General features: G+C 41.7%; 1 protein-coding gene across 3 annotated transcripts in view; it reads left to right on the top strand.

Annotated features, from left to right (window-relative positions):
- Positions 1-1,216: 1,216 nt before the first annotated feature.
- JAKMIP2 (janus kinase and microtubule interacting protein 2) overlaps positions 1,217-22,199 on the top strand; it is a 67,225-nt gene continuing 46,242 nt past the window's right edge. Inside the window, exons 1-5 of one of the 3 annotated variants that reach the window (XM_021701889.1) lie at positions 1,352-1,489; positions 13,066-13,563; positions 17,224-17,433; positions 18,430-18,447; positions 19,231-19,329. In XM_021701889.1, the coding sequence (XP_021557564.1) occupies positions 1,361-1,489; positions 13,066-13,563; positions 17,224-17,433; positions 18,430-18,447; positions 19,231-19,329 (954 nt within the window). In that variant the 5' untranslated portion in view covers positions 1,352-1,360. Of the gene's footprint in view, positions 1,490-13,065; positions 13,564-17,223; positions 17,434-18,429; positions 18,448-19,230; positions 19,330-22,199 lie in introns of all 3 variants that reach the window. The other 2 variants (XM_021701888.2, XM_021701890.1) reach the window with 2 other exon arrangements.

Raw genomic sequence — 22,199 nt, 5'->3', positions numbered from 1 at the left:
GCATAAAGAAGGAACTCTAACAATATTGACTGAATGAATAAATGAGTCACTCAGTTAACCCAGTATAATTAATCCCCCCCTCTATTAGTTTATCCATTGTATGATTCTAGGTCTTTGTATATAGAATTTTCTTAAACTGGGGGCTCTCTATGGGGCGACATGAAGTCATTACATAGTTGACTTCCTTTCACAAATACCAGTTGACTACCTGGTATGTGGCAGGTCTTATGATGGATTCTGAGAAGCAAGTTTTAAATAGGATTAATGCATTCCTGCCCTCACAAAGTTTACAGATTCATGGAGCTGTGACCACCATTAAATAATGAGGGCACATAATAATCTAGAGGTGCTTCCAGGAAGAACTGATATGGAAGCTGAGACCTGAAGGAGGCATAAAAGTTAGCCAAACTAAACTGTATGTGTGTGAGGCTGTGAGGATGAGAACACAAGGGAGGACTTGTGAGGAGGCTGGGGAGAGCATGGAGAGAAATGAACAGGGTAGGGAAAGTCTTTATGGGAAGAGAGCAAGAATCAGAAAATTAAAGGGCATTTCTGGAGTGCCTGGGTGGCTCAGTCAGTTAAGCCACTGACCCTTGATCTCAGCTCTGGTCTTGATCTCAGGGTTGTGAGTTCAAGCCCCACACTGGGCATGGAGCCTGCTTAAAAAAAAATAAAAAGCATTTTTTTTTGTTTGTTTTTAGAGAGAGCTAAGGGAGGGGGAGGGGAGCAGAGGGAGAGGGAGAAATAGAATCTTAAGCAGGCTCCATGCCCAGCGTGGAGCCCGATGCAGCGGCGGGGCTCAATCTCACAACTCTGAGATCATAACCTGAGTGGAAATCAAGAGTCACACACTTAACTGACTGAGCCACCCCAGGCACCCCAAAAAGGGGATTTCTTAGGGCTGGAGAGTAAGTGAGTGAAATGGAGGAGATAAGATAGGGGAATGGGCAGTTTCAGACATAAAAAGCCCTCTGAGATGTGAAAAATACACTCAAATACTCATAGGTCTTTGGAGGATTTTGAGCAGGGCGTTGGAGGACCAGACCACGTCTTTCGAAAGATGGCTCTAAATTCATGTGCCAAGTGGATGGGAGGATCTGGGGGCAGGAGCCCTCGGGAGCAGGCTCATACAGGTAGCTCAGGCTGAGAGACCCTGCCTGGCCCTTGGCCCAGGTCCCTGCCACAGCCGTAATCGCCGTCTCTGCCTCTCCCCAGGGCTTCCAGGGCAGCGGCTGAGGAGACCTTACCAAGGAGCACCACGCAGTAGATGCTGAGATATCGCACCCACGATAAGAAGCAGTAACATGGCAGCACCTGTTTGAAAGGCATTCAAAAACAAGACTCCCTTTAGAAAGGAACAATGTCCAAGAAAGGGCGAAATAAGGGCGAGAAGCCCGAAGCGCTCATCGTCGCCCTTCAAGCTGCCAATGAAGACCTCAGGACCAAGCTCACAGACATCCAGATAGAGCTGCATCAAGAGAAGTCCAAGGTGAGTGAGGCCACCTGGGGTCACAGCCTTGAGAATGGCTCTGGCCCAGCTCTGCCTGCTGGCCTGCCCCAGTGGCTCCTCTCTGCCAGTTGCCATGGAGAGCAACAACTCCTGTCCTTATGGAGAGTCTCTTGTGTGTGGCAGGAGGGACTCGAGCACAGGATTCACGGAAGGTGAGGATAACATGCTGGTGAGACTGATGCGTGCCTCCTCAGGAAGCCAGAGCTAAACATTGAGACAACCTGCACCCCCACTACCTCCCATCACTTGTATGACCCTGGGCGAGTTCCACTCTGCCCTCTGTGGGATCTCCCTGCTTTGGTACAGAGCAAGCTTTCTAAAGTACATCACATCAGGTCACTGCCCTGCTCAAACCCTCCGTGGCTTCCTACCTTTCTCAAAGTCAAAGGATTTTCCCTACCACTACAGGATGTTTCTTCCTCCTGTCTTTGACTCCTCTCCCACTCCTTCCCCAACCCCCCCATGACTCTGTTCCATTCTCTTTGCTGGATCAAGAGATATGCTGATCACATTTAGGGCCTTTGCCCCTCTTCCCCCAGGCAGCTGTATACCTGTTTCAGGCGTCAGCTCCAGTACCTTTCATCTGCCACAGTGTCCAAGACACAACACCTGCCATGTCCAGTTACTCCCACAGTCTATTTTGATTCATTTCATAGTGATTCATGTATTTATCCATTTCCTTGTTTAGTGCTTTTTTCTACCATCCAGTGTCAACTCCACAAAAGCAGAGTATCCCTAGAGCTTAAATAAATGTCTAGAACTGAGAAGCTTAGCATGGGTTTGTTGAATGAGTAGAGGAACGAATGAAAGGTGATTCATTCCCTTATACCTTAGCTTCTTCATCAGTAACATGTTACTATCTCATAGAGCTGTGATGAGGGTCAAATCAGACAAGTATATAAAGCAGTCGTGATAATTAAATGAGAAAATTCCTATCAAGTGCTCAGAGAGATTCCTGGCACATGGTACACTCCTAAACAGTCGTAGTAATAGTCTTCCTAATACGCTTCCTAATATGCATGTTAGTCGGTACTAACTAGACTTAGGGCAGTCTCTTTACTTCTCTGAGTCTCATCTCATAGTTGGATATGCTAACACTTACCTCTCCAGAGTGATGTGGATCAAATAGGCTCATGGATAGGAAAGCATTTTCAAATACCCGACACACATAAGACATTTTTGCTCTCTGCAAATCAGAGACAGCCGTGTCAGCACCAAGTTGCCCTATTTAGATAACTCTTTGAATAGTAACAAAAATAAATGTTCCTGATGAAGCTGTCAATCAAACACCAATATCCTTATTCTTTTTTTAATCTATCTCTTCTTCCTTGACATTACTATTAAATTTTAATCATTTATTTTCCCAAAAATCTATTTCTCCTGGTTTCAGCAATAATAAAGCTTGGATCGCCCAGTGCCCCTTGCCTCCTATCTCAGCTAAGCCTTATAAACCTTGGATAACCAGACCCCAGTGTAAAATTTGTGGAGGAAGTCTTTTTCCATGAAGCTGAAAGGAATATGATATCATAAAAGCAAACAAACAAAACAAAACAAAACAAAAACATTTGTTTGCAAACAGAGTCAGAAGACCAGGGCATTGTGTTTATCCCTCCTTGGGGACAGATTGAAGTGTCTCAGTATCTTGATCTGTAATTCAGATGACTGACTCTGTTTCTCCATATCTGTAGCTCTCAAGCCTCACCGTGCATTAGAATAACCTGGGGGAACTTATTAAAATTGAGACCTTTGGGCCCACAGTCCGCGGATTTTGATAAAGCAGGCGTAGTGAGGACCAGGACTTGGAATTCGAGCAGATGGTCCAGGCAGTCCCCACGGACGTAGTTCTGTGTTGGCAAACACAGCACTCTTAAGATTCCTTCCAGGTCTGACGGTCTAAGAACATTTCATTGGTTTTAACTTTCCCTGGGGCAGTGTCACATTTCAAGGGAGGCAGACTCCTTTAACTGTAGTAACGACAGGATGACAAACTACATTCGTAGGGAGAAGCCTGTCAGTCTAGAGACTGGTAACTGTAAACTGACACTGATTTACAGAGAGCAGACTCACGAGGTTTCAGAAGGGCAGAGGTCCTGCAGACCCTACCACTGTCAATTTTCCACACATTCAAGCCTTTTAAAAGGGGTAAGTAACTCTTGAGCCTGGACTGGGCTGCCTGTTTATCCAGGGCCTGGTCTCTAAGGTGGCAGGTCAAGCATAATCTTCCCTTCCTCAGACAAGAGCCTGAAAGTCAGTCTCATGCATAAAAGCACTGTCCTTAACCTTCTCTCTGCTGACTATCCCCCGTCTCCCTCTCCGTGGCAGTTAATTATGATCCCAGCACAGGGACTAAAACAAAGCCCCATTGCCTGTCAGCAGCCTTCCCCAAAGAGCAAAGGGAATTTAGAGGGCAAGCAAGTCATAAAGCAGTTTTATTAAAATAAATATGATTGTGTTTCCAAAGGCCCAGGCTTTCAGAGAGAGAATATAAACAATGCCAAGATGTTAATTCATATTCTCAGTTTGGCTCATAGGCTATGATGATAAAATGACAATTCAGCTATTGGGAAATGGGCTACTTAAAGAGTGGAAACCTTTGAAGCCATGGAGCATTACTCATTTTTCCAGAAAGACACATCACCCCTTGACATTTACAGAACACACTGCCGACAGAGCAGAGGCATAAATGCTTTAAACTGATTATATAAATAGCTACACTTTATTGAATGTTTACTATCTGTCACATGCTCTCATAAGCACATTTCATCCTGACATAATCTCACCTCTTTCACATACCACCTGAGTGACCCTGAGCAGGTTACAAAAATCCCTTGGTGTTTTCCTTTCCTCATCCGTCAAATGGGAGAATAGCAGTGTCTACTTCATATGGATGTATATGTGTGTGTTGGTCTTGAGTGGTTAGTTTGCGTCAGGCATGTTAAGTATTATGATTCAAGGGGCACCTGGATGGCTCAGTTGGTTAAACGTCCAATTCTTGGTTTCGGCTCAGGTCCTGATCTCAGGGTCCTGGGATCGAGCCCCATGGCAGGATCTGTGCTCACTGTGGAGACTGCTTGTCCCTATCCTTCCCCCTTTGCCCCTTCCCCCACTCAAGCTCTTTCTCTCTCTCTCAAAGAAATAAATAAAATCTTTTTTTAAAAAATATGATTTAATTATAGGTGGGCATTGTTATCCCCATTTTACAGATGAGGAAACTAAGATTCAGTAAAGTAATTCACCCAGAGTCACATGTTAGGAGGTAGCAGAGCTAGTTCTTCGAATCCCTTTGCCTCTCCTTCAGAGTCTATGTTCTTGTTTTCTTTTTTGATATATTTTCCCTAGTCTTATTGAGATACAACTGATATATAATATTGTATTCATTTTAGGTGTACAATGTAATGATTTGACACATGTATATATTGTAAAATGATTACAACAGTAAGTTGACTCAACACCCATTTCTCACAGTTAATAAATTTTTTTCTTTTGATGAGAACTTGTAGGATCTCTCCTCACAACTTCCAAATATACAATACAGTGTTGTTAACTCTAGTGACCATGCTGTACATTACATACCCAGAACTTATTTATCTTATAACCAGAAGTTTGTCCCTTTTGACCCCCTTCACCCATTTCTCCTACCCCTAGCTCCCTGCCTCTGCCTCTGACAACCACCCATCTCTTCTCTCTATCTGTGGGTTCAAGTTTTTTAGATTCCACATATAAGTGAGATCACATGGTATTTGTTTTTCTGTCTCTGACTTATTTCACCTAGCAAAATACTCTCAAGGTCCATCTGTGTTGTTGCTAGTGGCAGGATTTCCTTCTTTCTAATGGCTTAATGATATTCCATTGTGTGTGTGTGTGTGTGTACATAGTATATACATATTATATAACATGTATATGTATGTAATATGTACACTTTTTCTTTATCCATTCATCCACTGATGGACTTAGGTTGTTTCCAGGTCTTGCACTACCTACGCTCTTAAAAAATGTGAAGGTCGGGGCACCTGGGTGGCTCAGTCGTTAAGCGCCTGCCTTCGGCTCAGGCCATGATCTCAGGGTCCTGGGATCGAGCCCCACATCGGGCTCCCTGCTCCGCGGGAGGCCTGCTTCTCCCTCTCCCACTCCCCCTGCTTGTGTTCCCTCTCTCACTATGTCTCTCTCTGTCAAATAAATAAATAAAATCTTAAAAAAAAAAATGTGAAGGTCTTGAAAAAACTGGAAGCCTTAGGCAAAGGAAGAGAGCATATCAGAAGTTTACTCTCCACTATTTTTTTTTTTTTAAAGATTTTATTTCTTTATTTGAGAGAGAGACACAGCGAGAGAGGGAACACAAGCAAGGGGAGTGGGAGAGGGAGAAGCAGGCTTCCCGCTGAGCAGGGAGCCCGATGTGGGGCTCGATCCCAGGACCCTGGGATCATGACCTGAGCCGAAGGCAGATGCTTAACAACTGAGCCACCCAGGCACCCCGTTTACTCTCCACTATTAAGCAAATTTCAAATGAAGAAACAAAGTGTTGGGAGTGGGGGTACGAACATACCTGAATCCTTCTCTCCTAAATGTCTGCATTTCCACTGCAGGGAAATGAAACAAAAAGACTAGACATAATCAACATCTAATGAATAGAAATTTGTCTAAAAGATTTGCCAAGCAGTGATAGGAATAAGCAGGTAAGTAGGTCATTCTAACTGAACTCCAAGCTTAACGCCCAAGAAGGTGGAACCAGGGTGCGGAGAGGAGAGAACACACAGTGGGGCCTCAGTGCCATGTGTACTTGTCATTTCTGAGCCTGCATTTTTCCATCTATAAAATGAATAGATTGTGAGCAGTAAGGAGGTGCTATGGTCCTTCCAAAATGGTAGGGACTGGTCAGGGAAGGCAACCGTGTGCTCTAGCTCTTCTGGCACTGAGACAGCTCTCAGGACCCGCAGGTGTCAGCCCCACTCTGACCACCTGGTCCAGGTAACGCTCTGACATCCATTTACTCTATCACATCACCCTGCTCTTATCTTCAGCATAGAACTCTGTACTGCCTGAAGTGATTTTGTTCATTTGCTTGTGCATTGCCCACTGCCTGTCCCCAGTAAAATGTAAGCTTCTTATGCGTAAGAGACCATGTCTTCCTAAGGGATCCCCTAAGGAAGGCGTCCTCCATGCTTTGAATGCTGCCTGGCATGCCGGAGACACTCAGTAATACTTGTAGAATACATTTTCATGTTCCCGTTTAAAAACTTTCCCAACAACCCCATGGCATAAATACTGTTACAGTATTTATTTTGATGGAAAACCCCGGGCTTGGGCAAAGAAAGGATTTCCACCCAGGTCTGTCTTTTTTTTTGGACCGGCTCTGTAGCCATTAGGCTTTGGTATTTTCCTCTGTTTGTCTCTCCTGTGGACAGCGTGAGGCCATGATCTGCTGCCCAGGGGTGTGTGAGCTCACTAGGGATTGCTGTGAGATGTGGAATCCACCCACTGATTCCCTAGGGCTTCCTACTTTCCCGCAGAGGCAGCCTGCAGTCTCGGTGAACCCCACAGGCGCAGTGACAGAAGGCTTGGGGGCCGAGGAGCAGACAACAGGGCTCCAGGCTGGGGGCAGCAAAGCAGCAGGCCTGAGTGGCAGGGTCTGCAGGAGTCAGCTGCGGACAGGAGTTTCCGCTCCTAGAACAGCCCTCAGACTGCAGAGCACTTTTAGTCCTCCCAGGAAGCCTACTGTGTATTCCAAATTATATTCCAATTTCACTGAGAAAGAAAATGAGTTCTAACCGTTTAACTGATATGCTCCCAGTGACACAGCGAGTAGAGGAGCCAAAATGGGAATTCCCAAATGACCTGGGTAATGCTGAGTATCTTGTTGCCTCTAGAACTCCCAGAAAATCAGCCAACCCTGGTCCTCAAGTGACTATTCCAGAGCCTCCATTTTCAGCGCCCCAATTTGGGATGCAGTATTTCTTGCTTTATGCACCTTTGGTTTTGTTTTCAGGAAGCGTTGGGTCTAAAAGTGGGAAATGAGAAAATAGAAGCCTTGGTACCTCTGCAGATTGTATAAAATTTCCCCTATACACAACCTTCGTATGGAGGCAGCTTCATATCTCCTGATTACGAGTTACTTAGTGCCCATGAGACTCCCTGCGTGCCTACTGTGAGTTTAGATCTCCCGGAACGTCTGGTGCACATAATCCACACCAAAGCTTATATGTTAGCTTGTCTTGCCTAAATAACCTCTCAACTTCCTCACCTTGGACAAGGCCATCCAATTTTTCATCCTAGATTTCTAAGGTCACATTAAAGCTCAAACATCACCATCTTTATCTTGGCAGAATTTACACTGGCTTTCAAAGGCCAGACTAGAAAGGAAAATATCACGTGAGGCCCTCATGGGGTAATAGTCATGAATGTTCCTCCTGACACAGTGTAAGCCCTCCCCAGTAGGATTAAATTTTCCTAGTGATTTTTTTCTTCTGTGAAACCTACAGGGGAGAAGGGATTTGGGATCTGTATCTTTCGAAGCCCTGTTTAGGGTTCATCCCCTTACCCTGTGCCTCCCCACTCCTGCACACACATAATCTGAGTTTCTTCCAAGTTAAGATTAGATGCCACCAATGCCAGGGAACTCAAGATATCCTCAGGAGACCCAATTTTACCTTAGTTTTCAAGGTTTCTGTTAGGAAAATAGTTATTATGGTCTTAATAATATAGTAATAGTCATGTTAGTCTTATCCAGATAATATGGGTTCTTACACTTACGTCCTTGGCATTAATATAGCATTGCATGATATAAAAATATCAATATGTTGTCAATATTCATCAAAATTGATACTGTACTATTTAACCATGTATTAATAATTATTAATCTCCTAGGTGTTCCAGCCTTTCCGAAGGACTTTTGATACATTATCTAAGTCAGCCCTCACCATGACCATATGAGAATAAGACCCCCAATCCCAGTTTACACATAAGAAAATGGAGGCTGGGGGACGTGAACAGCTTGCCAGAGGTTTCAGAATGAACAGGGAGGGGGCACCTGGGTGGCTCAGTTGGTTGAGCCCGACTCTTGGTTTTGGGTCAGGTCATGATCTCAGGGTGTGAGATCGAGCACCTCAAGAGCTCCGAGTCGGGCTCCGCACTCATCAGGGAGTCTGCTTCTCCCTTTCCCTCTGCCCCTCCCCCAGCTAGTGTGCGTGCTCGCGCGCTCTCTCCCCCCAAAAATAAATAAATTAATTAATTAATTAAAATAAAATAATTAACAAATTTTTTAAAAAAGTGCACAGGGAGGCCTGGGACCTGACCCAAACTCGGCTCCTGGCCCATGCTGGGCGCTAAGCAGCCTTCTTCACGCTGTGCTTGGGCAGAGACTTGTCCTCACCTTTCTCATCTGAGATTCGGATGCACAGATACTACCTACATCACAGAGCTGCCAAGGGTAAATGCGGTGATGTTTGTGAAGCCATTAGGAAGCTGTGTAACTCACAGTAAGCCCTCAATAAACGCTATTATGTGATCCAGAAGAAGTGTTTCAGAGAAACATTTCCACTTATCAAAATTGATTCTTTCTTCTCCTAAGTATTTTTTTCCACTTCAGGTATTATCTTTATATTTTTCATTGTTAGTCAGGAGCAGTTCTTTCTATTTTTGTGTACGATTTACATTAAGATAGTAAATTCTATTTTCTTACTGGTATAATCTGAGCTGCAAATAATTTTCAGAAAACAGTTTTACTACAAAAATTTTAATTGGCTTTTTTCCTTCCCAAATGTCAGTCACATCCTTTGTGTCTCCTTCGTAGTGAAACACTTCTCCCAAGCTTAAAAAAGAAGTCATACCTAGAAATCCTGCAAAAATGCCAGTTTCCATGGCAACCAAAAAAAGCAGACATGAAAAATGCCAAATGTAATCAATCAGTGCCTTTGAATTTTCTTTGGGTTCTGTGGATTCCTTTAAGTGATGGACAAGAAGGCCAGTGTTTGTATTTGTTTTTATCTTCAGGCTGGGATATATTTTCCATACACCTGTATTTTCATTTTTTTTCTTTTTCATTCATCTCCAGTGTACATGCAAAAGATCAGTGCTTATAATTTGAGAGAAATGACAGGATCACAGAGTGAAACAGTCTAACGTGCCTGTCAAGAATTTGACATAAATAATTTTGGGTCATGAATATCTCCTCTTATATCCAGTAATAATATTACCTTGCATTTCATAGTACTTTACAGCTCAAGGTTCTTTTCCATGCATTAGCTAATTTAACCCTAAGAATAATCCCATTATGGGTAGTTTTTAAGTGTAATCAAAGAGCCTCAGAAGGATAAAGCAACTTTCTTAGATATAGCAGACTGTGAAATCAAAATGTAAACCCAGAATTCCTTATCCGTTGTCCATTTTTACCAGTTTTTTATCGTCCCCAGAAGAACTGATAAAATTTCCCTTAGTAATTTGCTACCTGACAGCCCTATAGTCATGATACTGTTGCAAATGCCTAATGTAAATACATGCTGCTGAAATTGATGATGGCTAATTTCCTGTTACTTGAGTTAGAGTTAACTTTCCCAAGGTGTGGATGCAAAGTAAATTATCAGAGTTCCTAAATCAGTGAAAAATAAGGCCTCTTTTTTCACAAAAACTGTATTATTAGAAGAGAAATCAGCAAACTTTTTCTGTAGAGGGCAAAATGGTGCATATTTTTGACTTTGTGGGCCAGTCTCTCTGAGACTGCTTAACTCCATTGTTGCATAAAAGCAGCTGTAGGCAATATGTAAATAGAAGAGCATGGCTGTGTTCCAATAAAACTTTATTCACAAAAATGGAGGCGGGAAAGTATTTGTTCCATGGGTTATGGTTTGCCCACCCATGGTAGAAGATACTCACTAGAGTTTAATCTAGAAAAATGGGGAGTAAGATTTATGTTGTCCTTACGGAAGCACTGAGAGAAATATCGAGTAGAGGACAGGCATTCTTATATGTGCATGGTGTACCCTGGGAAGGGATGGATGCTCTTCTAGGAAAAGGGGTTGCTCTAGAAAACCCTACAGATCTGTGTTCTCTAAGCTATATGACAGGATATATTAGTCTTGCCTCTGGGTAGAGGGCTAGCTAGGGAAACAGACTGGCATACCTTCTTTAATTGCACACACACTCTCGGGCTCCTTATCATGTGCTGTGCTGGCAACTACTGGGTAGACAAAGATGAACAAGGCTCATCGGCAGCTCTCTAGCAGTTTGCAGTGTGGAGTAGGAGCAGGAGAAGAGGTGATGAGGACAGACAAGCATACAAAAAACCATAAGCATGGCATAAAGAAAAATGTGGAAAGGAGCAGTAAGGAGGTTTTAGCAAAGTGCCCTGAAAAGACATAGGCAGGAGAAATGAGGTTTGTCCTCATTTGGTGGTCAGGGGTGGCATGAGTGGAGAGGGCGACATCTAGCTGGCCATGAGGGATGAGAGGATCCCAAAGGAAGCTGAGGGAAGGGCAGGTCAGGAAGAGGAAACCATAGGCATACAGGTACAGAGATTCAGGGCGTGTGCAGGGAAAAGCATAAGCCCCGGGGCCTGCAGTGCGGGACAGGTGAGGAGAGGTACAGGGAGAAACAGAAATGGGAGCTGGGAGTCCAACCAAATCTTCTGAGAGCCGGAAAGGCGAAGCTGAGGTGTTGGGGTTTTACTCCACAACATAAAGGAGCCCTGGGTGATTTTTGAGCAAGTACATAAATTGGATCAGAACTGGGCTTTACTGGAGCACCTGGGTGGTACTGTTGGTTAAGCATCTGACTCTTGGTTTCAGCTCAGGTAGTGATCTCGGGATCAGTATAAAAATTATTGCTGAGGTTTTTACATTCTTTACCTTACACTAAGACCTCAAAATCTGGTGTGTATTTTCATTTAGAGCAAGTCTCAGTTCAGACTTGGGATATTCCAAATGCTCATTGTAGCAAGTGGCCACCGTATTGGACAGCACAGCTCTAGAGCATATGTAATAATAAGCATCCAGGAAGGGACCCTGGCCGAAGCTGGAGGCAAGATCAAAGACAGTCATTTAAGGATACCCATTTATTCTCCCAAGTCTCCTTGTGCCCTAAGTTCTTTTAGAATAACCAACGCGGTAATAATTGCTGTGCCTTTAAAATAAAATATTCATTAAATTGCCATGAGGACTTAGAAAATCCTGTTCTAGCCAAAGGTAGGTACTGTTAAGGTAAGTAGAATCTCACACACTTTACATGATAATTACAAGAGCCTCTTAACATTTTTCAGCCAGAGAGGCTCCTCACAATTATTTCATGAAGCTTTCCGATTTTACAAATGGCAGAGACCCAGTTTCACTGAACCGAATATTACTCCCGGGGTTGCCTAATTCCTCCCTTTTTCCAGGTGACTGTGTGTGTGTGTGTGTGAGAGAGAGAGAGAGAGCGTGAGTGTGTGATTCTACGGTACATGACAGAGGCAGAGAAACAAAGACAGGCAGCTGAGACGAGGAGCGGGGAGGAGGACAGTAGTAAAGACCATTTGCTAAGAGGCTTCTCCAAGCTACACATGCCAGGGCCCCACCCTGATCTACTGAATCAGAGCCAGACTCACAACCAGATTAAGGTAATGCCATGGCTAATCTCTAAGGAGACCCATATTAACATCAGAAATAAAGCAAAACACAGGAGATTTTGTTTAACCAAAATACCAGAAAGGTCTAAGGGTTAGAAGGAATACTTTGTTAAACTGCTTGGAGGGTTAGTTGGTGGGGGTAGCAGGAGAGGTTGCTGAGTGGGGCAGGGAAGGACACAAAGGGACATCCGTGGAGCATGCAGAAGTAACAGCCACCAGACCCCTCGAACAGAGAGATGGCCCAGTGAACTGCAGTGTTTGGGGCTGGTGTGTGTGTGTCTGCATAATGTTTGGAGGTAGAACTAAGTTGCCATAGGAAAAAAAGGTGAGGTTGAGGATATATCAGCTGGCTTCATTTCCCCCATTACAGCAGCCAAAAAAGAAGGGGGAAACAGGAGAAATATTTTATAATATCACTTTGGGCACCATTTTATTAGTCTGATCATAATATTCAACTCTGAACGGTCCTAAGACACCCACGTTTATCAGCTTGCACCTAGCCAGGGATATGTGGTCTAAAAAGCTCTGCAGGTGATCTGTTTTGGACTTCTCCCCACCAAGGTGAAAACCGTTATAGCACTATGTCCTAATTTTAATGTGCATACAATCACCTGGGGGACTTGTTAAAATGCACGTCCTGATTATAGGTCTGGAAAGGAGCCCTGGATTCTGCATTTCTAACAAGCTTCTGGGCGATTCCTGTGTTGGTTGTCTGCAGACCACCGATGGAATAGTAAGGCCCCCAAACATCAGATTATGTCTGCACCAAATAATACAAGCATCCCCAGGTATCTCCTCCTTTCCCACACTATATTCCCAGCTTTGGGGCCTGTGGTTCCGTCCCCTCAGAGCACAGAGAGGTGAGGAATTGGGAGAGCCCAGGGCTCTGAGCTACAGACCCTGCTTGGGAGCACCTTTCCTTTGAGGCTCACCTCGTTTCGTCCTTTCGCCTCTCTGCCTGTAGGTGTCTAAGCTTGAAAGAGAGAAGACTCAAGAAGCAAAGAGGATTCGTGAGCTGGAGCAGCGCAAGCACACGGTCCTGGTGACAGAACTCAAAGCCAAGCTCCATGAGGAGAAGATGAAGGAGCTGCAGGCCGTGAGGGAGAATCTCATCAAACAGCACGAGCAAGAAATGTCAAGGACGGTGAAGCTGCGGGATGGAGAGATCCAGAGGCTCAAGTCGGCTCTGTGTGCTCTCCGGGACGGCAGCAGTGACAAAGTAAGGACAGCGCTCACCATTGAGGCCCGGGAGGAGGCCCGGAAACTGTTTGATGCAGAGCGCCTTAAGCTCTTACAGGAAATTGCGGACCTGAAAACTGCCAAGAAGCAGGTGGACGAGGCTCTCAGCAATATGATCCAAGCGGATAAAATCAAGGCTGGGGACCTTAGGAGTGAGCATCAATCCCACCAGGAAGCCATCTCGAAGATCAAGTGGGAGTCAGAACGGGATATTCGGAGGCTGGTTAGTAACCCAGGGCAGTACGTCGGTGTACAATCATTCTCTTTCCAGGTTTTAGAGCGCCATGGGTATGCTTCTACAGGTGTTTCTCATGAGTGGATTATAAACAGTGCTCACCTCCTGTCTAGCACTCTGTCCAAAATGCAAGATAGGTCCATAGGTAGGTAGGTAGATAAATAGATAGATACGCCCAAGCCAAAATTGGAATTGTAAAGTGTAGAAGATATTGGAATCACCTTTCTCATAAAAACTGGATTCTTCCAGCCTCACATATATGGAGAGTATCTATTCAATGACTCCTGTTTTCTTGAATGTCTATAAAAATATTCTAAATTATGAACTCTTCTAAAATCAACATGTTTTGTGGGCTTTCTATTTATAAAATGTCACTGGGTTTTTACAGGGATGGGGAAAGTTTCTGTGGCTTTCAAGGTATCTGAAATGGCAGCCACTGAGAGCATCCTGAATGATTCACCTGTCTTCTTTCCAGGAACTATGTCTGAAAGCAAGGAATAGAGCTATAAGAACCCTAGTCATTTTTAAAATAGATCTTCTTTCTCAAAATAAACAAGGGCCATTCAAAACAGTGGCCATTATAATTTTTAAACTATTCCTAAGTAGTTTATTTGCTATTGTCAATTTCTAAGACTTACTTCAAGCTATAGGGTTGGATCTTTCTTTTTAATACGTATGACCAAAAACTACATTGATCTCTCACTATACCTAAAAACAAAACAAATATAATTATTGCATAAAAGCCATAATGTCCTAAGTTGACCACGTCTAATTATTTTAGAAGAAACATTTACATACATCTATATTCAGAATGTTTAGCATTAGTTATATCTTAGTTCTGTCTTGTCAAATTACCCCTCACCTGTTAGAATGCACTTTATGCTTCTCTAACAATAATATTTTCTGGCCACCTGGCTGGCTCAGTCAGTGGAGCATGCGACTCTTGATCTTAGGGTTGTGAGTTCGAGCCCCATGCCGGGGGTAGAGAGTACTTAAAAATAAAATCCTTAAAAATAATAATAATATTTTCTTAGGAAAACTACACTTTCCTTTTGTGTCTGCCAATTCTAAGCAATTATTTTGTAAGAACTCCATTTATGTTCCTTGGACCATATCTCTAGGATTTCGATTTTAAGTAAAAGTGGTTACCGTAGAACATTTTAAAAAACTAAATGTGTAATTTTCTTTGTACTGCAATACAGCATGACTGTAAAATGTTGCCTTTGCCACACTTTCCAAATTCTTTGTCTGCAATTCATTCTGTTGCCCTGGTTGACAATAAAGACCAAACACAGTGCAGAAATATTGGTCTCTGCCCTGTCTTTGGTTTTTGAAAAGACAACAGCTGATGAAGAAAGAACCGGGACTATGAACTCTGGAGTCAGCAGGTGGGTAAATGAAAAGGATGTTGTACATCAAATATTTGTGTTTGTTGATGGTTTTCGATATAAAGTCTGCAAGTATATCCGCTTGTTGATCTGTAGTTTCTTTCTGTGAATTCCTTTTACCAGCATAATGATCAAGAAGACAGTGCAGTCTTTCTTAGTAACAATGTAAAATCTAAGGTACCTCAAGAGTGGTTAAAAAACTGGATGCAAACAGAATAACATGAGAAGTTTTTCAGTAGTACAGATGCCCTTGTCTTCAGTTTTATCTTGTTCTGTCACTACCCCCACACCCAGCTCCATTTTTGGAACTGGAAGGGAGAGAAATGAGAGCCATTCTGTTTAGAAAATTTCTCCAGGGAATTCTGGTAGGCACCCCTTCCCATCTAAGAACTAGAACTTTGGAAGATTTTCAGTGTTCTGAAGCCAGGGTCTATGCTTACAACCACTATGCAATAGAGACTCATCGACACTGATTATTGGATATTCTACAGAAAACTACCTTGGAAAGTGCTGGAAGTATAAGGATAATGTGGGGATCATTATTGCATAGCCTATTAAAATGGGCTCTAGAGTCAGAAGTCCTTGGTTATCATCTATAAAATGGTGATAACAGAACTTGTGTAGTAGGATTGTTATAAAAGGAGGTAAGATATGTAAAGCTCTGAAGATAGTGCCTTGCATGTAGTAAAAAATTAATAAATTTTAGTTATGATGATGGCGATGATGAGGATGACTATATGGGCAGTAATGGAGTAATTTCCAGCAAGTTCATTTAGGTAGGGTACATCAGAACCAACTAGGAGCACAGAGGTGTGGAGCCGCAGTAAACTGTAAATGACATCGGAGATGACAGGTCTAACAAATAAATATACTACCTAGTTAAGAATAACACTGGATTCAAATCTTCTAGAAGAAGGTAGAAACTAAAGACAGTGTTTTCATTCCAGAATTAACAGGACAATGTTTGACTACTCACCAACTTATCAGATAATATCACAGGACCATGCAGAATTTAGCCCCATGGCCTTCCAAAATTGATCTAAAATGTAATCCTGTGACTGGGAGGCATTGGCTCGCAGAAACTTAAATGTGGAAAAATGGGACCATGCATCACTTTTTGTTCCAAATATATACATAGGCAGATTTATATGAGGAACACAGCAAAGAATGATCTACACAAAGTGATTTGTTATAAATAAGGAGATATTTTTATAAAGAGAACAGTATAATATCATTTGTATTAAATGTCTCTATCCTATCTCCATTTTGAATATTCTTATGGAATATAATGAAATGAGAAGAAAGATTTTGCCTGATGGTTATGCTCTCTTCAGAAATTGTTTACAGGCATTAACTTCCCTAGCCCTCACCAGGAATGGCACAAATTTTTCAGTCCAATGAAACTCTTGATCAGTTGATATCAAATGCTTATGGCCTTTAGTTGACAAATAATTCTGAGACCCTGCTGAGACTTAATAGAAGTGAGTGCTGGGATCCATAAATATGTCCCACAGATGTAGGAGGGGAAACAGTGGCTAATATTATATTACCAGGTGTTTCCCATTCCTCTTCTTGTCCCGACCCTGGTTTTCTGACAGTAATGGTAAAATGGTTGCCTTAGCTGTTTGCTCTGAAATGTGGAAAGGAATGGAAAGATCCACATAACGTGAACCATGCTCCAAACTCACACCTGAATTCACTCCACATTCGCCACCTCAATGCAAACATACTGGCCTTAGGAACTGACTAGGCTCCTGGAAAGTCCGCAGCTTCGTCAGCAAAAAATGACCAATTCATAGTGCCTCCTCCTAGTTAAAGTGAACTAAAGTCTCTTCCTCCAAACAGGAGGGAAGATCAGAAATTGTCCTGGGAAACACTGTAATGGAATACTGAGTATCTGTCTTTATTAACACAAATGACCCATTTTATTTTATTATTTTTTTTTACCAATGACCCATTTTAAAGTTAACCTCTCTAAATCCAACCAACCTAGACTATTTTAAACAATATACTGAACTAAAGCATCTACCCAGGATATATCAGAGAGAAAAAGTTACTTTCCTTGATACCTAATTATCCAAGGGTAGCCTTTCATTACACAGTGTTGCCTTGTCTTGTTCATAAATTCAGTATACCTGTCACAGTCATAATTTTTCCCCATAACAATCAGCGGAAAGAAGTTAAACTCCTACCATTGTAAAAATGCATTTTTTTTTTACAGCATTGTTAAATAAAATGTCCTGGGTGTCATTTAATTCAGATGGATGAGATTAAAGCCAAGGACAGGATCATCTTCTCCCTGGAAAAGGAACTGGAGACCCAAACTGGCTACGTCCAGAAACTGCAGCTGCAGAAAGAGGCGTTGGACGAACAGCTCTTTCTGGTCAAGGAGGCTGAGTGTAACATGAGCAGTCCGAAACGAGAGATTCCAGGAAGAGCGGGAGACGGCTCCGAGCACTGTGGCAGTCCTGTAAGTCTGTCCGAGCTGAAGCGAAGAACTCAGGAGTCATCTTTTATTTAGCTTCCAAGTTGTACTTTTCACTTAAGCTCTTTTCCTGTTTACTACAAAGAAATCAATTCTACCTCCTCCTATAAAACCAGCTAGTATCTTGGGAATAGGGTTTTCTAAACTCACAGGCACCAAAGTGGTCTGCCCTGCATTAGCAGATCACAAGAGAATTACAGGTCTTTTTAAATCTTTCATAGAATTTTTCTACCCACGCGATACCTATCCAAACTTTAGCCTATTATAAGAGTCATAAAGTAGATGAAACTACTTTGCCTCTTGCCAAGACTGGTAATTTACCCTTGTGTGAACCGTTGGGTTGGAAATTGGCAAAGACGGTTGTCATCTAGAGGGGTCAAAATGTATGACTATATAAAAAACTTAACCGCTTAAATCATCATCTGAAAGTTTCTAGTCCGATCGAACTTGCTACTCATTACCCTGGATTTTCATCATTTTATAGGAGAAATTATTTTCAGAACTGCAGGCATAGAAATCAGCTTGTGTATCGTTGGCTTTCATAACTTAGCTGCTAAAAAGATGAAAATGTATTATTTAGGAACAGAGATAGGTTCCAAAGTAGTACTTAGAACCAAGTAATGAATAATTTATGAATTGGTATTCAGGATATATATATCCCAGTAGGTGGCGGAATCAGGACTTAGCAGATGTAAGTTTCAGTTCTGTCCCTGACATTTACCTGCAGTGCAGCAAAACTGTCAAGAGAATGGGCTCTAGGGTCAGACTCTTTAGTTCAAATTCTGGATCTGCCACTTACTGCATGACCTCAGGCAGATCATTTTCCTGCTCAGAGTTTCCTCATCTGTAAAAGAGAGGCAATAATGGGACTCCGTAAGGCTGGTCGGAGGTCTAGAAGAAATGGTCTGTAAAATGTTGAGCACAGTGTCCAGTTCATAATTAGCATTCAATAAATATTAATTATTGATCTATTGATAGTAGCCACAAAACCTTGAACGAGTTATGACCTTCCTGAATCTTCAGGAAGAAATCCTCTAGGATTTTATGAATCTGGAGATAAAATGTGTGGGAAACTGCTTTGTCAACAGTGCAGCACTATCAAAAATGTAAGATGATAATGGAATTGCAAGTCTGTGATGGTCCTATGGACGCTAGACATGGAATTAATCCATGAGAGCCATGTGTAAAGTGATCCATGGCAATTATGACAGTGGGGAAGCCAGGAGCTCTGGGCAAAATGTACCAGCAAAGGCTATCTTATAATCTACTGCGTTTTATACGTGAAGGTAATGCACCAGCCTTCTCACATTGACCTTTTTCTCCAGGAGTATGCAGGAATTTTCAAAGCCCAGCCCTATCTTCTATTCTTTGGCTAAGTGTGATAGGACATCTGTCTTAGCTGTGGAAAGCAATGTGCAGCCATGACTTAAGAGACGCTCCTTGAACCTCATCTAATCACGACATGACCTTGGTCTCAGAACTCACAGATCTGATAGGCTCATCCAACCATCTACCACTCCCCCTGCCAGGAGTCAGGGCTCCAGAGGGTATCTGCCACATTGAATTCATTTGCAGTTTCAATTAGGCCTGGTCTTCAACCCAAGCAGTGAATATCAAGGGTTAGAAGAGGGTAAATATTTACTCTTCTCTGATTACAGAACATTTTACTCTCACCTCATAAGCCAGATGAAAGGAACCAAGCCTCTTACTTTTATGAGTAGAATTCCCAAACTTTGTGAAAAGTGTTCTTGAAGAAATACCCATTTTAATTTTCCTGCCTAGGATTTGAGAAGAAATCAGAAGAGAATAGCGGAATTGAATGCCACTATAAGAAAATTAGAAGACAGGAACACCCTGCTTGGAGATGAACGAAACGAACTGGTGAGTTCTGCCCAGAATTATTTATTTATCTGGTGATTTTGTTAAGCATTTTGTTTAAGAAAGTATATATGATGTTGTAGAAGTATAACATAATAAACACAAGTGCACAGATAATAAAGGTCCAGTTTAATAAATACGCCCAAAGTGATACAACCATATAACCACCACCCAGATGAGTACCTGGAAGATTACCAGCACCTCCGAGCCTCCCTCTCTTGGGACCTCTGCCAGTCACAGCCTTCTAGAGTTAATCACTCTACTGAATTCTGTCACTGTAGATGTGTGTCACCATTTTTTAAATGTTTTGTAAATGGCATCCTATAGTAATCACTCTTCCGTGTCTGGCTTTTTTGCCCAGCATTACATTTGTGGAAGTTACTCACTGTATAACATGTATCATTCTTTCATTTTCTTACTCTATTTTATTCAATTAATACACCACAGTATATTTCTTCTTCGATTGCTAATGGGCATTTATAGTGTTTCTTAACAGTTTTAATGTTAGTGGTGCTGCTACATGTCTTTGGTGAGAAAATGTGTTCATTTCTGCTGAGAACATACCAAGGAGCAGAATGACTGGGTCGTGGGGCGTGTGTGTGTGATCAGCCTCAGTACTGGTTGCTGGGTTTCCACAGTTGTTAGAACAATTGCATTCCCACTGCCAACATGGGAGACTTGCAGTTTCTCCACAGCTTTGCCAACATGCACAGATCGTTGATCATATTAGTCAGTATGGTGGGTGTGAGTGATATTCTGATTGTAGGATTTTGATTTTTACTTTCCTTAATAATGAGATTGAATGAATTTTCAAAAATCTTTTGGCCTTTTGGGTGTCCTTGTGGGATCTGACCTACGAAAGACATAAGTCTTTCGTAAAATTAAGAGTGACCATATTCTGGTTTGCTAGTCTAAGGCAAGGTTTCTCAACCCCAGCACTCTAGACATTTTGGGCTAGATACTTTTTGTCATGAGGAGATGTCCTGCATTGTAGAATGTTTAACAGCATCCCTGGCCTCTGCCCACTAGATGCTGGTAACATCCTCCCAGTTGTGACAATCAAAAACATCTCCAGATACTGCCAAAATTGCTTCATGTCTTCATTGAAGAGCATGAGACATAGGTCTTTTGTAAAATTTTCTTTTGTGCTGCCTTTATTTTCTTATCAATATTAGGAATTCTTTGCATCATTTTTGGATATTTGTATTTAAAATCTCCTGCTCTGGGGTCACCTGGGTGGCACAGTTGGTTAAGTGACCGACTCTTTGTCTCGGCTCAGGCCGTGATCTCAGGGTCATGAGATTGAGTCCTTTATCAGGCTCCACGCTCAGCATGGAGTCTGTCTGGGATTTTCTCTCTCCTTCTCCCTCTACCCTTCCCCCATGCTTTTTCACACATGCTCTCTCTCAAATAAATAAATCTTAAAAAAAAATCTTGCTCTGTGCCTTACATTTTACATTCTTCATGGTGGCTCTTGGTACAAAGAAGTTATTTTCAGCATTTTGTTTTTTTCCAAATATATACATTTTAGGTCATAAATATCTCTAAGCATGACTAGCTTCATCCCATACATTCTTTTATGTCATAATGTATTGCTATTTCAAAATCTTTTCTAATATATGATTTCTTCTTTGACCAGTGGGTTACTTAGCACCATAAGGCTTAACTTCTAAACATTTGGGGATTTTTGAGTTATCTCTCTGCTATTGATTTCTACCTTAATTCCATTATAGTCAGAGAATATACTTCGTATTCTTTTTTTTTTTTTAAGTTGAAGTACAATTGACACACAGTGTTACATTAGTCAGGAATACTTTGTATCATTTCATTCTTTAAAATTTATTGACATTTACTTTATGATGGTAGCATACTGTCAATTTTAGAAACATTCCATGTTCTCATAAAAAGAAGGTATGTTGTGCAGTCATTGCATGTGTTTTGAATCAAGTTCATTAATAGTTTTGTTTAAAATCTCCTACATCTTTATACTGTTTTGTATAATCTCCCAACAGATTTGTCCATATCTATTCTTAGTTTTATCAAGTTTGCTTTATATATATTTGAAGTTATGTTACTAGGTACATATAAATTAAGATTTGTTAAATGTTTGCATCATGAATTTTTTTATCTTTAGTAATACTTCTTGATTTAAAGTCTTGGTCTGATGTTAGTTACACTATGTCAGATTTTCTCTTTTGGTGGTTTCATGAATATCTATGTTGACTTTCACACTTCCTTTATAATACTTAAGCTATATCTTTTAAAAGGAACAGTTTTTTTTAGGTACTTTACATCTAAGGTTACTGATGTATGGTATGGTAGAATTACTGATACCTCCTTTTACTTGTGTTTTTCTGCATCTTCCATAAGTAGCATCTACTAGGTAAATTTAACTGTTTAAAACCCTTGTCATTGACCTTCAGAAAAGAGACGAAGTTTAAAATAGTGAACCTAGTGGAATAACTTATTTGTCCTTGTATGTGCTTCATATTTAATATGATTTCTTCAGACACTGAAACTCAAATCTGAGGATTAAATGAGGTTATGAAAAATTTTGGCCTTTGATATAAAATGAGTTTTCAAATGGCAGTTAGGATACAGTTGGGGAGTACTGTTTTAGAATCCCACAGGCAGCTGTTTCAAATATTTATAGGTAGCTAAGTCTCCTACCCCAGCACTTCCTAAAGCATTAGATTCTCAAAAATAGGAGTGAGTACTTTATCTTGTCAGATGGTTCTGATAGACTCCACCACTTTCCTTGCTTCAATACCCCTCCCCCAATACATACTCATTCAGAAACATTAGTATAAAGTCACTGAACTAAGCATGGGAACTTTAACATGGAAATCTGTTATGTTTAGAGGGACCATAAA

The sequence above is a fragment of the Neomonachus schauinslandi genome, chromosome 7 (assembly GCF_002201575.2).
Source record: "Neomonachus schauinslandi chromosome 7, ASM220157v2, whole genome shotgun sequence".
In the NCBI taxonomy this organism is placed as follows: Eukaryota; Metazoa; Chordata; class Mammalia; order Carnivora; family Phocidae; genus Neomonachus; species Neomonachus schauinslandi.
The sequence above is the reverse complement of the archived record's forward strand: the minus strand, read 5'-3'. Positions and strand labels throughout refer to the sequence as shown.